At 41.4% G+C, this 18,572-nt stretch overlaps 1 protein-coding gene across 5 annotated transcripts in view; it reads left to right on the forward strand.

The window, feature by feature from the left end:
* The first annotated feature begins 17,395 nt into the window (after positions 1 to 17,395).
* Positions 17,396 to 18,572, forward strand: part of MYSM1 (Myb like, SWIRM and MPN domains 1) — a 41,210-nt gene continuing 40,033 nt past the window's right edge. For all 5 annotated transcript variants that reach the window (XR_012324595.1, XR_012324596.1, XM_019942384.3 and 2 more), the window contains exon 1: positions 17,396 to 17,488. Coding sequence is in view for 3 of the 5 variants with exons in the window: in XM_019942384.3 (XP_019797943.2) it covers positions 17,424 to 17,488 (65 nt within the window). In the remaining 2 variants the exon portion in view is untranslated. The remainder of the gene's footprint in view (positions 17,489 to 18,572) is intronic.

Genomic DNA, 18,572 nt, shown 5'->3' on the forward strand with positions numbered 1-18,572 from the left:
GAGCCTTTGAGAGGTGATTAGGTTTATATTAGATCAAGTGGGTGGGGCCCTCATTATGGGATTAGTGCCTGAATCAGAAGAAGAAGATCCATCTCCCTCTCCAGGAGCATGCACTAAGGAAAGGCCATGTGAGGACCCAGAGAGAAGGTGGCTGTCTGCAAGCCAGGAAGTGACTTTGGCCAGGCACCAAATCTATCACATCTTGATCGTAAATTTCCCAGCCTCCAGAACTGTGAGAAATAAATGTCTGTTTTTTAAACCACCCGGTTTATGGTGTTTTGTTATAGCATACCAAGCAGACTAATATAGCAGAATACAAAATTCAATACAATCATAACTATATAATACAAATGTACAGAACAAAAAAACACATGGAAAAAAGGTTTAAAATGTTTATCCTAAGTGACACTTTTTTCAAGCTTTTCTATAGTTTCTAGGATGTTTGTAAAACAGGTCATTTGAGCACCAAGTGCTCATAGGCTAATGTTTTATGAGCATTTACTCCATGCCAGAATCCATTTCAGTTGGTCCTTACAACAATCCTATGGGGCAAGTACTATAAATTCCTCCACAGTTGACCCTCTGTATCCACGTGTTACACATCTGCGGATTCAGTCAACCTCAAATCAAAAATAATTGAAAAATATTTCAGAAAATTCCAAAAAGTAAAACTTGAATTTGCTGCACTGGCAACCATATACATAGCATTTACATTGTATTTACAACTCTTTACGTAGCATTACATTATATTTGGTATTATAAGTTATCTAGAGGTGATTTAAAGTACACTGGAGGGTGTGTGTACATTATATGCAATACTGTGCCATTTTATATAAGGAACTGGAGCATCAGCAGATTTTGGTATCCAAGGGGGTCCTGGAAATGATCCCCCCTGGATACTAAGGAATGACTGTACTTTACATAAGGAAAAAGTGAGGCCCAGAGAGGTTAAGTAATTTGTTAAAGATCATAGAGCTGGTACATGACAGAGTAGGTTCAAACTTCAGTCTGTCTGGCAATAAACTTTACGTTCTTCCTTGCCCTCACCCTAAATTTAGACTCCAAAAAATGTTATACTATTTCAAAATTGTAACCTCCACTTGTGTATTCCTATTTTGATACTGGGAAGATGGTAAGTCTACAGAGGTGGCTCAAAAGCCCAGGCTGCCCTAAGGGAGTAGATGCCTTACTTTTAAGACATGAATGAGTTCTTAGAAACCACTTAGTAACTTGTTTCATCCCAGGGGCCTCCTTCATCCCTTCCAGATTTTGCTTTCTGTTACCCTTCTCATTGGCTATCGCACTGAATCACAGAACCCCAAAGTTGGAAGGACCACAAAGACCATCTACTCCAATTTCCCATGCGATGCTAGAGACCTTCTTTAACCTCCCCAGCAGGGGGTGCTCTAACTATTCCTTGGATACACCTATAAGAACAATCACTGCCCTCAGCACTGCGATCCCCGCATGACACACCTCTTGGCTGGGATCATGTTCTTACTCTGAGGAAATTTACCTCAGCCACATCATTTACAGAGAAAAATAGAACAAATATAGTGCTGTCCTTACTTTTCTCTCATGGAAAAGGAATTTTAATGTGCCGCGTTAAATTGATTGTCCAACAAATATATTCAAGATATATCAGTGCCTAACTATGGTAGAAAACATCATCAATACTCAACAAAGAAGCATTTTGCATCAGGCCCCGTTGACTCTGACTGAGGGCTTCTCCCTCAACCTGCTCCAGCTCCAGTCTTCACATCTCAGCAAACAGCACCTACATCCCTTGCATTGCTCAAGCCAAAAACCTAGGAGTTATTCTTGTTGCCTCCTTCTTCCTCACACCCGTAGCCAATCTGTCACCAAATCCTGTTGATTATACGTCCAAAATGTATTTCAATTTCATCTGCTTCTCTCTATTGCCACTACTCACATCCAAACAACTATCATACCTCATCTGGATACCTGATCTCCCCCACTTTCACAATACTCTCCCCAAAATACACACACACAAATACATTAACCCCCCAATACCCAAGGTGATCTTTTAGAAAAACATGCTAGATCATGTCACTTTCCTGCTTAAAACCCGTAATGTGTTTTCCGTTGCCCTCAGAATATCATTAAAAATCTTCTCTCATGCTTCCATGGCCCTCCTACGATCTGGCCTCAGCTCACCTCTTGGTTCCATCTCACACCGTTCTCCAACTCATTCATCATATTTCAGTCTCAACAGACAGCTTTCAATGCCTGCCTGCCCTGGGGCTTCCGTCACCTACCAGCCTGGAATACTCTCCCTGCACTGCTCATCCTCTTCCCTGATCCTGGTTTGATCAGTTCCTGTTCATCCTTCAAGCGTCAGCTTAACTGTTACTTCCTCAGAGAGGTCTTCCATTATTTTCCAGTCTATATCAGCTCTCTCTGGAGGCCAGGGATCTTTTCTTGCAAATAACAAAATCCCAACTCTAATTGATTTAGTTAAATAAACAGTTTTTCGTAAATAAAATTTTTAAATGAATTTGTTGACCTGCGGAACTTAAAAATCTAGAATTGGTCTTATTTCAGACAAAGTGGATCCAGCACTCAAATTTCAGAACTGGGTTTGACTTCATCTTTTCATTCAATCTTATATTCAACAAATATTTGTTAAGTATCTATTAGGTACCAGGCACTGTACCAGGTGCTGGAATGCATCAGTTTAAAAGAAAGATAAAAATCCTTGTGTTCATGGAGCTGTCTTTCTAGCAAAGGAAGATACACAAGAACAGTAAAGATAATAAATAAGTAAAGTATACCAAATAATAGAAAATGTACCTAATATGAAAATATATACATAAGGTAGATAGGTAAAGGGAGGAAACGGGGCTTGCCATTTTAAACAGGGTAGTAATGGTAAACCTCTAAGAGAAAGTGACTTTTGAGCATAGTTTTGAAGGAGGTGAGGGAATAAGCCATGTAAATATCTGAGTTGGAGGGTGTTCCAGGCTGAAGCAATGGCCAGTAAAAAGCATCCTACAAGAGTGTGTCTGCCATCCTGAGGACCAGCGAGGAAGCAAGTGTGGCTGGAGTGGGTGAGAGAGGAGGGGAGAAGGTCACAGTAACAGGAATCTCATTCTGAGAGTCTCACCTGCCATTGGAGAGTTTTGAGTAAAGAAATTAAAAATCGGACTTCTAAAAGATTCATTCTTTGCTGAGTGAAGATTTCAGGTGAGAACACGAGTAGAAGCAGGGAAGCCAGTTAGGCGGCTACTGCCGTCATTCAAAGGAGAAGGATGGTGACTTGGACCATAGTCAAAACGGGGTAATGGTGAGAAGGGGTTGGATTCTGGACACATTTGACAGTTTGGATGTGGGGTGGGACAGAGGGCCCAGGATAAAGATTTCATCTCCCAGCCTCCCCTGAAAGTAGGTGAGGTCACCTAATTCTAAATTTTGGCTCATGGGACATAAGCAGAAGGAGGTAGGCAACTTCCCAAAGGGAAGGGGTGCTCTCCGCTTTGCCTCTTACCTCTGCCTTGCTGGCTGACATTCAGCTGTAATGCTGGTAGCCACCTTGGATTCCGCCGGGTTGGATCATCCCAAGAAGGGCGATACCTTAGGGAGCCACTGAGTGACCCAAGGAGGAGCTGCTACATCAGCCCTGGTCTGCCAATGCATGGCTTGTTACATGAGAAAGAAAGACACTTCTGCAGTATTTAAGCCCTTTTCCTTTAGGTCTCTGCAGGAGACGTCAAATGTCCGTCATACCTAACATAATGGCCATGTGTTCTTTATTCCACGAGTTCCAAAAGGACTTGCAATCTGAAAGTCTAGGTCAACCCAAGGAGATATTTTGATGGCAGAAGTTAAGCCTTTTAGAAGTTGCTAAAAGGAAGTCAGAAGTGTTAATATTTTATTTTTCATAATGAACTATTCAGTTCACAAAATACTTTAAACTGCATTATTTTATTTAATTCTTGAGACAGCACTGTGAGTTGAGTATCATTCTCCACTCTAGTGTGATCACCCATCGGGTAGGGACTGTATTTTAATCACCTTTGTATCCACATCCCCCGTATCTTCAGTCCAGGGCCTGACATCCAAAGGTGTTTAGTAGATATGTGATTAATAAGTTAATTTACAAATGCTTGGATACACGAAAAATATGGTTCCCCTATTTTTCAAGATATTTTTTTAAAAGATTCCAAGCTGTTAAGTGACTTGCTCCAGGTCACACAGTTCATAAGAGTTGAACACAGAGAGCTTTGCCTTCTGAGTTGACACTTTGCTCTAGATTTTACTCAAAGAGGGGAGGCAGGAGAAGGATGGAGAAAGGGGGATAGGAAGCAGAGAGAAAATAGAGAAAGAGAGAAGACAAGAGGTATTAAGCAGAGACCCTACCCCTTTGCTGGGATATGTCATCTGAAGGGAAGGAGACAAATGCACAAAGGGATTTCTTCATTTCCAGATCCTTGGGTGGAGCATCGAGATCCAGGAAAGGCCCATTAAAGCCCGGCTTCCCTCTGAGGCCAGCACACACCAGGGCAGGCCTTTGAGCCCCCAACCATCTGAACTCCAGAGCATCTGCCACTCACTTTCCCACTGGCAGATTCCCGACCCAGATACCCTCTTTGGGCAATGGATCCTTCTCTAAGTAAAGATCATTTAAGAAAACCAGACTAGCAAAACATTAGCTGTTTGTGTTTGCCAAGAACAGAAATGAATGTTTTTTCCCTTAAATCGTTCTCGTGTGAATTTTTTTTTTTTTTTTTTTTTTTGCCGTCCGCGGGCCTCTCACTGTTGTGGCCTCTCCCGTTGCGGAGCACAGGCTCCGGACGCGCAGGCTCAGCGGCCATGGCTCACTGGCCCAGCCGCTCCGCGGCATGTGGGATGCCCCGGGACCGGGACACAAACCCCGCGTCGCCTGCATCGGCAGGTGGACTCTCAACCACTGCGCCACCAGGGAAGCCCCTCGTGTGATTTTAAAACTTCTGGCTTGCACAACCTGAAGGGGAATTGTTAGACCTCAGATTTCGTGTTTAAATCATTCTACAGCTTTAGAGTCTATCTATCCTATTCACTGAACGGGGAGGATGTGGGCAAGGCCGTACGATCTCAGATTTAATATAGACCATACCAGTCTCAGGCGGCAACTGACAGCAAAGGGCCATGATAACCAGAAATGCAGATCTCTCCTCCCCGGGCAGGCAGCAGTTGCCTGGTCCCCAGTGACATCCTCAGCTGCACCTCACAGGCAAGCTAGTGTCCATTTGAAGGAGCGACAGTTTTGAACACAGACCTACAGCAGACATTATGGTCAAAGCCAGACGCATTGTGTTCAGAGCACAGCCATGGCCAAGACCAACTGTCGCCTGAGGCAGTATAACATTTGTTAAGTACCTACCTTGTGTCATACCCTGGGCTAAGCCTTTCCACTTGCATTGTCTTTATTTCATTTTGTTTCACGTCATTTCATCCTCCCAACAGCCCTCCGAGGTAGGGATCCTTCCCCACCATTACAGATGATGCAACAGAGACCCAGTAAGGATGAGTACTTTTCAAATGCATCATGGCAGTAAAGGCAAAGCCAGAATTCCCTCCTGTTCACTTTCCACTCCTCCATTCACTGTTCATTCTGGCAAACATCATCTTTTCCATTCAGAGAATCCACCTAAGCTCTTAAGTTAGGACAAGCCGCGAGCAGACAAAATAAAAATAAAGATGAAATCCCTGCAGCGGGAGTATGAGGGTGGGCGTGTGTCTGTCTGTACTCTCCCGGGAAGCACGTCAGATGACAGTGCTGTCTTCCGGAGGCGTGGGCAGTCCAGGCCATGGGCCAGGATAGGAAGGTGTAGACCACGAGGGCAAGGGGGAAAAGGAGCCACTGCTCTGGGGCTAATGAGGTGTAACCACTGCACCCCAGGCATCAGAGCCTTCCAAGGTCCCCAGCTCCTTTTATGCCAGATCCAGACTAAGGCTGAAAAATCCTCGTGGTCATAGTACATTTTCAAAGGCTTAGTTGGATCAGTAAGAAGAATGCCCTGGAATCTTCACTAATGCAGGGAGGTCTGTTTCCAAGACATGGAGCTTAGATGCCAAGAATCTTACCAAATATCATCTGGGCTGCTTAGCAGAGGAAAATCACAGGTGTGATTTTCAAGGTGTCAGTGGCTGTGACGGAAATGAGCCTCAGTGAGCATGAAATTAAATCAAATAAAAGCATGGAAAACCTTGCAAAATCCCTTCCTGCCTTAAATGAAAACCACAAAAAAATGTATATGAATAATTCCTTGATGTCCAATTTTTTCTTTCTACGTAAATCCTTTCAAAGGCTTAGAAGAGTTACAAACAGCATATGGCCTCCCAAACACACCCTCCCGTGTAAACAATTAACACAATATCTGTACTTTTAAAATTAGTTTTACTACCACTTATAAACAATGATTTTTTAAAAGAGGGCCTTGGTTTTCTTATAAATGTGATAGAATATGATCTGTGGCATGGAGACAAACATACATAAAACACATTATGGAAAATCTTCACACACATTGACTTCTCAACTGAGTATAAGCAAAAAGATGGTAATATGATATTTTTGTTGATGCTGACTAGTAGTAGGTCTATGTGATTACGTTATGCAGAGTTCTGAGATGGGTGAAGAAATTCTCATCCCAAGGAATGTCCTAGTCTGCGGTAGGATACCAACCATGGGTAAAGATAGATAGAGATCTGCTTAGTTTAATTCAGCAAACATTTGGTGAACACATATCAACTATACATGTACCAGGAACTGTACCAGTGTGGAAAAAGTCAAAGCTGAGCAAGTCAAATTCCCATCTCCCCCAGAGCTCACAATCAGACAAGGGAAATGAAATTGCAGACATCTAATTTACGTTGCCTATTTTCTCAAATCTCTGAAATCAGGATGCATCTTACAGTTGACAGCATGTCAAAATGTAATTGGCAGTGTTTTTTCATTTTTTTAAATTAATTAATTATTATTATTATTTTTTTTTTGGTTGCATCAAGTCTTAGGTGCGGCAACCAGGATCTTCATTAATGCACACAGAGTTTTCATTGTGACACGTGGGCTATTCACTGTGGCGCAGGCTGCTCTCTGGTTGTGGCATGAGGGTGCTTTTTCATTCTTAATGGCATATAAAATAAGGGAATAACTTACTATCCATTATAATGAAGTTAAGATTTGATGAAATATGGTCATTACTGTATAAATCAGAACATAGTACTAAAATAAAGAGATCCAAAATTCCTTTTCAAATGTAAGTGTACCACCCCTCCCTAAGAGTATTTGTAGTTAAAGAATTTAAGACCTAATGGGTAAATAAAAGTAAATAAGGTGGGAATTATTACGCAAAAGCACTTGTAAAACTTTTTTGTTCACCATAATAAAACAATGAAATTCACTGTTATTTTACTAATTAATAACAATGTATATTACACAATTCATTTCCATTTACTTTACTTCCTTGAAATTTTTTGGGGTCCCCCTCTTTTGGTCACAATAAGACAGTTGTAAATTGTTTTATATACCTGTAGATAATATGCACACTAAGAGCAGTTTTATTTTCCAGAAATTGGTCTTTCACCCAAATATTCAACTTTGTCTTCAACTTTCAGCATGGCTGAAAGTTATTATCCAGTCCATGGGCCATTGATTTCTCAGAAATGAAGAGCAATGCAGGTGCTTATGATGAAAAACAAACAACAAACAAAACTTTTGAGGGAACGTTTTTTCAATATTCTCAGCTTAGTATATCTGATAAGTATTTCTCAATCAACAAACCTTCCCACTAGAAATTTTCTCCTCACATCTTCCATACATCCCATGCTTCAGCCACAGCTGGTTACTGCAAATCCCTAGATGTGCCTGTACTGTTCGTGCCTCCTTGTCTTTGCTCCTGCTTTTTCCTTTTGCCTGGGATGCGCTGTCCCTGTCTCTATACTTGGAAAACTCATGCTTAGCTTTCAAAACCCAGGTCTAACACCACTGTATTAGCTTGGGCTTCCCCAGGAAAAAAGGGTGTGGGACCAGGGCTTGAAGAGGGTCATTTATCTGAGTCCCAAAGATTATGAAGGAGGACTGGAAAGAGTTTAACAGTGAAGAAGACCAAGTCAGTAGAAGAGTAAGTTATTGCTTTGTTCCTTTTTGTAAGCAATTGGGGCTCCATCCTACAGGGATCATTTGAGGATCTGCACAGGATGCGCTTCAGAATTATTACCCGTGGGATAGAAGAGAGGAGCATTTACTCATCAAATCTTGCTCCCCATGGGTCATTATTTGCCTTATGGGATGTTAACATCCTTGCTTTCCCAGATTGTGCATGAGTCATAGAAGTCCTGGTACAGAAAATGAGAGATGAGTAGTGCTATCAGATTATACCTGTGTGATGCTGGTTGCCATGGCAACAGCTGGAGTAAAAGATGGGCTAAGAGGATGGGGCCATGCAGAAGATGTCTCTCTTTCCTAACTTGCACAGAATTAGCCTTGCCCCATCAGACCTCCATGGTGCCAGGCACAGACCTCTGCCTCATGGCGTTTGTCTTCTTGCTTTCCGATAAACAGTTTCTATATTAGGTATGAACTTCTTAGCAGTGCTGGCAAGATTTTGTTCAGTAGCTACTGAATCTAGCAGAGTAATCAGCATACACCATATAGACTAAGGCCCCTCTCAGCGGAGTCAAAACGCCCATTTTATTTAAAAAATTTTTTTCTCTTGGGTATCCTTTCTTCTAGTTTTATTGAAATGTAATTCACGTACAGCACCTTTTAAGGTGTATAGCATCATGATTTGACTTATACACATCATAAAATTACCACAGTAAGTTTAGTGAACATCCATCATCTCATAGAGATACAAAATTACAGAAAATACATAAAATCTTTTCCTTGTGATGAGAACTCACAGGATTTACTCTCTTAACTTTCATATATAACATACGGCAGTGTTAATTATATTTATCATGTTGTCCATTACATCCCTAGTACTTATTTATCTTATAACTGCAAGTTTATAACTTTTCACTACCTTTACCCAGTTCCCCCCTCCCCCCTCCCCACCCTCTCCCTGCCTCTGGTAACCACAAATCTGATCTCTTCTTCTATGAGTTTAAAACACACATTTTATTTTGTGTGTATGTGTGTTCCAATAAAGCTTTATTTACAAAAAAAGGCAGCAGATCAGGTTTGGCCCACAGGACATAGTTTGCTAATTCCTGGTATAATCCACAGGTCGGGTACATTTTTTAATGCAAAACGGAGATACCTGTGTTAATGAAAGCTTCCCCCTTGTATCTGTATAACATTTCAGAAAAAATGAAGCTATTTCATATATAATGACTCAAAGTTTAATCCTCATACCAACCCTTTGCAGTGGGTAGGTCTTATTATCCACATTTTATTTTATTATTTTTTAATGAATGTATTTAATGCAAAATTTATTTTTTTAACACCTTTATTGGAGTATAATTGCTTTACAATGTTGTGTTAGTTTCTGCTGTATAACAAAGTGAATCGGCTATACGTATACATATATCCCCATATCCCCTCCCTCTTGCATCTCTCTCCCTCCCACCCTGCCTATCCCACCCCTCTAGGTGGTCACAAAGCACTGAGCTGATCTCGCTGTGCTATGTAGCTGCTTTCCACTAGCTATCTATTTTACATTTGGTAGTGTACATATGTCAATGCTACTCTCTCACTTCATCCCAGCTTACCCTTCCCCCTCCCCGTGTCCTCAAGTCCATTCTCTATGTCTGCGTCTTTATTCCTGTCCTGCCCTTAGGTCCATCAGAACCATTTTTTTCTTTTAGGTTCCATATACATGTGTTAGCATATGGTATTTGTTTTTCTCTTTCTGACTTACTTCACTCTGTATGACAGACTCTAGGTCCACCCACCTCACTATAAAAAATTCAATTTTATTTCTTTTTATGGCTGAGTAATATTCCATTGTATATATGTGCCACATCTTCTTTATCCATTCATCTGTCCATGGACACTTAGGTTGCTTCCATGTCCTGACTATTGTAAATAGTGTTGCAATAAACACTGCGGTACATGTCTCTTTTTGAATTATGGTTTTCTCAGGGTGTATGCCCAATAATGGGATTGCTGGGTCATATGATAGTTCTATTTTTAGAGTTTTTAGGGAACCTCCATACTTAAAACACACACTTTAAATTAATGGGAAATTTTATGGCAGTCTATTTCTCAAGCAGTTGATATAGCTGTTCAAAAGAGACATTATAATGTAGTGTGAAAAAAGGAGAAATAAGTCAGCAGAGACAAAAAGGTGATCATACATAATCCTGGAAAAAAGGAATTATTTTGACCAAAGTATCCATTATATTTGATGGGATTTTTTTCTTAAGAAATCTGACATATGTTGTATGTTTCTTAAGAAACATTAAATATATTATCAACCACTCAGTATGCAATCTTAAGTAAATTTCATTGAATTCATACTGCTAAAATCTGTCTTTAATCTCTCTAGATCCCTGCAATAACTCCCAGATTCACTAAGTGTGAGAACTAATGTCCTTATAATGACACCTAAAGCTCTACAAAATGCGGTCCTATCACAAGTCTGGCTTCTTCTCCAAATGCTCTCCTCTTTGCTCACTTTCCTTCACACTGGCCTCCACTAGGTACACTCCCACCTGGAGTCTTTTGCACTGGCTGCTTCTCCCACCTGAACCCTTTCTGCTGACATCAGATGGGCAACTCCCTCAGCTTTGCAAGACTGCTCAAATGCCACCTTTCCAATAGCACCTACCCTGAGCCCCCTCTTTAATCCTGCAGGCCTCCACCACTCTGAACTCTTGGGCCCCTTATCCTGTTTTACTTTTTTTCTTTTTCCTTAGCACTCAAACACTTCTAACAAATATACAATTAATTAATATATGTTCATTGTTTATTTTCTTTTCCCCTCTGCTAGGATGCGAGTTCCACCAAGGTAGGGGACTTTGTCTTTATTATTCATTGGCATATCCCAAGCATTCAGAACAGTGTCAGGAACATAATAGGTGCTCAATAAACACTTACTGGATTGAACTGAATACCTTGGAGCTCTGGAGATAATATGCTTCCTAATATAGAGGACATGTCATTGATGCAATTCTCCAAACATTGACTGAGCACCCACTAAGTGCTAGGCATGGATAACCTATACATGGTCCCCGTCCTCAAAAAAGGCCCCAGGCTAGTGTGGACATGGGCAGGGTCACAATTACATGCTGGAGTGATGGCATCCTGACACAGCATGCACTATAGCTTTAGGCTCGTGGAAGAGGGGGCGGTTTGTATGTGGCTGGTCAGGAAGATGTTAAGTGAGGAGATAACACTAAAGCTGACTTTTCACATGGAAATGGAGCTACCAAGATGATGAAGTGAAGGACACTGGACTGGATTTTGTGCACAAGGATTCTATCACATGTGAGTTATAGAAATGAGAGTCAGCACAGGTGTTGATCTTAAAGAGTCCTTTAGGATCAATACACAGTGAACTATTTCCCTCAATTTAATTATTTAATTTCTGCCTCCCCTTGGTTCCGCCCGAAAGTATAGACTCTAAATAAATAGTCAGGCAGTAGAACTTCATGTGTCTCTCCCTCAGTAACGGAAAGGGACTTTGGGAATCTATTTAGGTTTATAATTTTCCCCTTGTCTATTGGGTTGTGTATTTTTGGTCAGGATCATAATTCAATTGCCATATATATTTCTCATTTAAAATATTCATTGATTATGTGTTTATAAAGTAAGTTTTTTTTTGTTTTCAATTAAAACAAAACTCTGGCCTTATTCTTTCCACTTGATTCGCTCATCCATTCAACAATTATTAAGTGCATACTGTGTACCAGGCATTGTGCTAGATGTCATGGGTAAGATGAAGAACAGAAGCATTTTCCCTGCCCTTAAGAAGTCTTTAATAGCAGGACAAGCATATGTGAAAACAAAAACACTGAAGCATTACATTTTGTATGAGAGAAGGATTTAGGACAACAGTCACAAACCGCAGGTCAGATAGAGCCCACATAAGTGTTTGTTTGGTTCAACAGCATTTTTAAAAAACTTGAATTGGTTTTCACAAATTAATCTTGATTTCTGGCTGGTCTTAAAAGAAAAATCAGATTTGGCAACTCTGAGCCAGAGTTTCAAAAGGGCAAAAGAAGACCAGAGTTCAGTCAGGACCAGCCCTTTCAAAGGGAGGGAAGGAGGGAGAGATGGAGGGAGGGACAGGGGAGGGATGGAGAGAGGCAGAGTGCCCTTGAGAATGTGGATGGGCTGGGAATGGGGGAAGAGATGCAGATTTCAAGTAGAAAGCTGGGCTTCCCTGGTGGCGCAGTGGTTGAGAGTCCGCCTACCGATGCAGGGGACAGGGGTTCGTACCCCGGTTCGGGGTCCGCGGAGCAGCTGGGCCTGTGAGCCATGGCCGCTGAGCCTGCACGTCCAGAGCCTGTTGCTCCGCAACGGGAGAGGCTGCAGCAGTGACAGGCCTGCATACCGCAAAAAAAAAAAAAAAATGTAGAGGGCATATTTTGTTTGTGGTCCAGAGAACTATATGTAAACACATGCACACTCCGACATTCCCATCCCCCTGTTTTGCCCATAACAATGTTCAATAAATGTCTGTGAGTTGAATAAGAGCAGGATCAAAGAATTTTAGCCCAGAAGAGATTATTTCATAGGTCATTTTACAAATGAAGAAGCAGGAGACTGGAGAGGCTGAATAATTTGCCTGATAACAATGTTAACATGAGCCTGTAGCGGTTCACAGATTGTATCCAAGGCTTGGGGGAACAGAGGGGACGTGCAACATGAAACTGTACAGTGGGCATCTGCTGTCTTACCTACCCAGCACCCATTCCTCCTCTCTCTGGAAATGGTACCCTTATTTTGTTTGGGGAGCCACCATTCCTCTTATTCCATGTGGTGCTGGTGGAACTGAGTCCACCTGGCTTCTGGGATGGCATGAAACCCAAGCCTGGCCAGCCCCGCTCATCCTCCTGGAGCTATTGAGAAAGAGGAATGATCCTTCCACTGGGGGCTGCTGAGAAGAAAAGATGCAATTCTGAATGATGCTATTAGTACCCAACCTGAGATAGCATGATGTAATGAAAAGATGATAAGCTACATTTCCTTGGGTAAATTGCTTAACGAGTCTGAACCTTAGTTACCACATCTGTAAATGGAAATAACAATTCCTTGCCTCAAAGGGCTGTAAGGAAATAATGTATGCAAAATGCATGGCACATAGTAGGAGCTCATTAATGTTGGCATCTTTTCTTCTCCTTCCGAATAACGTCAGATGAATGTAACATTACTGTAATTAAAATGTAAGAAGTGCATTGGCAGACTTTCCTTACAACATATTGAGAACAGCTTTTTCAGTAGCTACCTTATGTGATTTCAGGGAATTGGGGAGGGAAAATAAAATAAAATGCAGCTTGCTTTCCTGGAACAATTCAATTCATATCCAATGCTTGCCAAGTGTAGCCTATAATTCTATGTCTGCATTCATCTGTTATCTCACCTCTATTTAGATAAAGTGGTTTTCCTCCCCACTAACTGGCCATTTTATTTTTAAAATGGGAACTCTTTTGAATCTCTGGCAATCATTTAGCTGACAGTTTGGATCATAATGTAATAACAACATTAGTGAGCAGTTGTATGACACTTCCCACTTTTAAAGCACGTTACAAATCTGAGCTAATTAGAATGAATATTAACATGCCGGCTTTTATGGAATAATATTGCCATTATACTTTGCTTTTTCAATAAAAATGCAGTGATCTTTTTTCACCAGAAATGGAGAAAAGGGAAATGAGCTCTCCAAAGGATTCAAACACAATGTAGCTGAGATATGAGACAGACAATTAATTGACTGAATGTTCCTCTAACAGCATTCAGGAGGATTTACAGGTATGCCACCTCCTGCTAATTCTACTTTAGGATCAAATAGAGTGTATTAATGGGGGACAGAAAATCTGAAACCCAAGACAGTTTTCCAGAATACACTTTCTACTCATTTCTAGACCTAAGCACCTCAAAGAAATCAGAGATGCCTGACTGTGATTTATTCTTAAACCAAATGTGAAAATATCTCACATAGTATTGCAAAATACCCTATTCTTTCTGTTGTAAATGAAAATATAACAGAGTAAGCGTAGAGTGAGAAAGACTCGAGTTGGAATCCCAGCTCTGGTACTCAACTATGTAACTCTATCTGAATCTTGGTTTCCTCACCTCTAAAATGAAAGGGATAGTTCTTTGATTATGTGCTCAAGTCCACTAATCCTTTATTTTGCAATGTCTAATTTACCATTATTCCCACCCAGTGTATTGTTTGTCTCAGGCATTGTAATTTTCATCTCTGGAAGTTCAGTTTCATTATTTTTATATTTTCCACATCTCTACTTAACTTTTTTAACATGCAGACATATAGAATACAGTTATAACAACTATTTTAATGCCTTAGTGTGCTAATTCTAATAACTGTGACAGTATTGGGTGGGTTTCAATTGATTGATTTTTTCTCTGATTATGGGTCATATTTTCCTACTTCTTTGCATGCCTCATAATTGGATGCCAGACATTTTGAAATTTATTGGGTGCTGGGTATTTCTGTATTTAAAAAAAAATTTATTGAAGTATAGTTGATTTACAATGTCGTGTTAGTTTCAGGTGTACAACACAGTGACATATACATATACTTATACATATGTATATATAATCTTTTTCAGATTCTTTTCCCTTACAGGTTATTACAAAATATTGAGTATAGTTCCCTGTGTTATACAGTAGATCTTTGTTGGTTATCTATTTGATATATAGTAGTGTGTATATGTTAATCCCAAACTCCTGATTTATCTCTCCCACCACCCTTTCTCCTTTGGTAGCCATAAGTTTGTTTTCTATGTCTTTGAGTCTTTTTCTGTTTTGTAAATAAGTTTGTATCCTTTTCTTCTTTTTTTTAGATTCTAAATATAAGCAATATCATACGATATTTTTCTTTCTCTGTCTGGCTTACCTATTTTTGTATTCTTATAAGTACTTTTGAGCTTTTTGGTGAGGGAGGGGAAATGTAGTTAAGTTTACCTGGAAACAGTTTGAGCCCTTCAGATCTTGTCTTTAAGCTCTGTGTGAGGATCAGACACTATTTCTTCTAATCTTTTTCCATTGGTTTTTTCTCCAAGTTAGGGACAGGGTCTTCTATTTCATAGTCCCCAGAGTCTAGAGCATTACTCTCAAATTTTAACTGATGAATATCATCCTCAAAAATGTGGTATAGGAGAGTATTTATTCTGGGATAAGTGCCCACCACCCCCCGTGATCCCACAGCAGCCTGTAACTCCTCCATCATAGAACTTATTACATCATCTTGAAATTGCATGTTTGATAGATTTTATGAGAGCAGAGACTGAGTGCATCTCGTTCAATGTCATTTCCCTAGTACTGAGTACAGTAGGAATACAAATATTTGTGAATTCTGAACTCTGAATTCTTCAGAAAATGGGTGAGAAAATAGGTCTTTAAACAAGTCACAGAGTTGCAGACCTCTAGAACAAGGAATTATAAATAGTAGACCAGGCCTCAGGAGTACACCCGACTGTGGGGTTATAGCTGTATCCTTGCAGGTGGGGTTGGGCTAGACCCTTATGGAGCCTGTTTCACATAAAGCCAGCAAACCAAAAGCATAGTGTGGGGTATGTTTGGAGAGGCTTCACACTAGTCCTTCTGTTTAGGGAGGCCTTTATATCAAAGGCCTTGGGACATATCTGAATTCTGTGCAGGACTTCCTTTCCTTCCTTCCACATATATTTTAATGCCTACTGATGCCTGGCACTGGGCCAGAAAGCCTTCAGTTCTGTGTTGCAGGAGATGCTCTTCACACAGTATTCTGTGTCATGGTCTAGAAGGCATTTGATATCATGTGTATCCAAACAGTACTACCAGGCTTCCCATCTTGCCTGCTATGTAAAGATCAATGAAAAGCATCTATCTTCTTTTGACTATCTGGTTATATCCATCTATCTAAACTTGCTGTAAATTACATCCAACAGATATCTTAGAATGCCTACTCTGTTACAGGCATGCCAGTTACCACTGGGACTGGTCATTGGAAAAGCCCTTTGGCGACAGGAAAAGCACCCTCAGGGTGACCTAAGGATGGAGAATTATTCAGTTTCTGAGCACTGGATCTCCCTCTTTACAAAACTTTCTCTCCATCTTCTGCCATCACATTCATAGTACAGCTCATCTTATGGCTTGAGCACAAAGGTGAGATGGGACAAACTCACAACAGTGCGGGAAGTGAACTCATTCCATTAGCTGATTGGTTCATTCACCAGTTCAATATTTATTGCACACCTTATGTGTGTCAGACACCATGTTGAATGTTGGTAGTATATGAACTAGTGCAAAGACTAGCAGATACAGTCTTTGTCCTTAATGAATTCACCATCCAACGGTGGAAGCAAGTGAATGAACAGCTACAATAATGTGAGTGATAGATGGTAAGGCAGAAGAATACATAGGCCAATATCTAATTTCTTGAGGAGCCATAAATTCTCTGAGAGAAATGGTGTTTGTCTTTCATAGTTCCTAACAACATGATCTGTAGAGGGTGAGTACTCATAAAGAGTCAAAAGGCCTAGATTCTGGTCCCAGTTCTGTCTTTGACTAGCTGTCTATCCTTTATGTTAGTCAGTTCAGCTTTCTGAGCCTCAGTTTCCTCATCTGTAATGTGTGACGGACACTAGTCCTGCTTACCTCAGTGGGTTATTGTGAAGATCAATGGTCATGAGAGTGATTTTTAAATTAATTGTAAAGATGTCTGTGAAATAAAATATGCAATCGTAAGTTACATTCTTAAATGTTCTTTTGAATTTTAAAACAGATGTTGTTCAACACTTCAGTAAGTGCTGAATAATCTTTCTCTTAAAAGAAAAAAAGGAAAGGAAGGAAGAAGGAAAGAAAGAAAGAAAGGAAGGAAGGAAGGAAGGAAGGAAGGAGGAAAGAAAGAAAGAAAGAAAACCAGCAGGTAAGGGTCACTGTTGCCACCTTCACAGTTCAAAGTAGGTCTGACTTGATCTTTTCAGCACACTAGATATTTACTATTATCCCCGTTTTACAAATTAGAGAAGTGAGGCGCCAAAGAATTTATGCAAGAGCACGGTCTCTTCAAAACCCAAGCCTGGGTTACTTGCCAAGGTCTTTACAAGTCAACAAAAGTCAAAACGACCAAGCCACGCGGTTCCGCAGCATCTTTTTCACTGAAAGCGCCGCTTCACTGAAAGCCCCGCTGATCATGGGAAGGGCTGGCCGAGGCTTCGACTCCGCCCCGTGACGCATAGGACCCCGCCTTCAGGCCCTCCACCTCTCGCGGGATATCTCGAGAAGACGGCCGGGCTCAGGTTCCATCATGGCGGCTGAAGAGGCGGATGTGGATATCGAAGGGGACGTGGTGCCAGCGGCGGCACAGTCTGGGTGAGGCGTAGAGACTGGGTCTTGCAGAGACGAGGAGGGGCGCAGATGTGAGGAGGGTATCCTAGAAAGGCCGCGGTTCCGGCAGGGGCCGGGGGAGCGGAAGGCCATCCGCTGGGCCAGGGTCTCCTAGCGGCGAGGGAGACGCCTCGCCCATCCCGCTTGCGGGCTCCTCCTGAGCCCAGGGTGCGGGTACCGGAGGCTAGTGACCGACGGCCCTTTAACCTTTTACCGGCATGCCGTGAGGGCGCCGGCCGCGCCTAGCACGTTGTCCACTCTTCAGCAATTAGATTCCTTCTTCCATTACTGCCACCGCCCAACCATAACTAGAACAAGGGCGGCCCCTGGACAGTACCCGAGCTTAGGAGTCTTGTTCCATCGCTTGCAGGCCGTGTGACCTTGGGCGTGTCGTTTTATCCCTACCGGCCACCGGTTACCTTTTCCATGTAGGGATAGTTAAGAAAAACTTCCCGAGAAGCAGCGTGACTTGAAGGAAAGGGGCTGGACTTCAGAGTTGGACAGCTCTGGGTTGACCCTGCCAGTTACTAGCAGTGTGACCTTGGGCCTCAGCTCATGTGTTAGCTGACAATCATTTATGTACCTCATACGGTTATTGTGAAGATAAAATGAAATAATTATGGGATGTGCTCTAGCACAAGGTAGGGGCTCTGTAAATGTTGTGTTCTTTACCATCCCATCAGGGATAGTATTTTGAGGACCCAGTGAGGGGGTCATAATTTATTTACCAGTTCCTGCAGAGCAGGCCAGTGTGATTTTAAACAGCATCCTCCAGCTTGAGACATCTAGCTGTTTGACTCCTCGCTTGCAGAGAGAGAAGTTGATACATGCCATTTTAAAAATGTGCTTTCAGAATCTTCTTTTAGTAATGGAAGAGGCCTAGACTGGTCAGGAATCAGAAGACCTCAATTCTAAACTCAGCCATCTATGTTGCTTGTAACTATGGACAACTTCATTAGCAGTCTCTAGGTTGAACCATGTAAAACTGCCAATCTTAGACCATTTTTGACCTATAAAATAGCAATTTCACATGGTCCAACCTGATAATAGCGCCTCTGTAAATTGTGGA

This window comes from Tursiops truncatus, chromosome 1 (assembly GCF_011762595.2).
Source record: "Tursiops truncatus isolate mTurTru1 chromosome 1, mTurTru1.mat.Y, whole genome shotgun sequence".
Lineage (NCBI taxonomy): Eukaryota > Metazoa > Chordata > Mammalia > Artiodactyla > Delphinidae > Tursiops > Tursiops truncatus.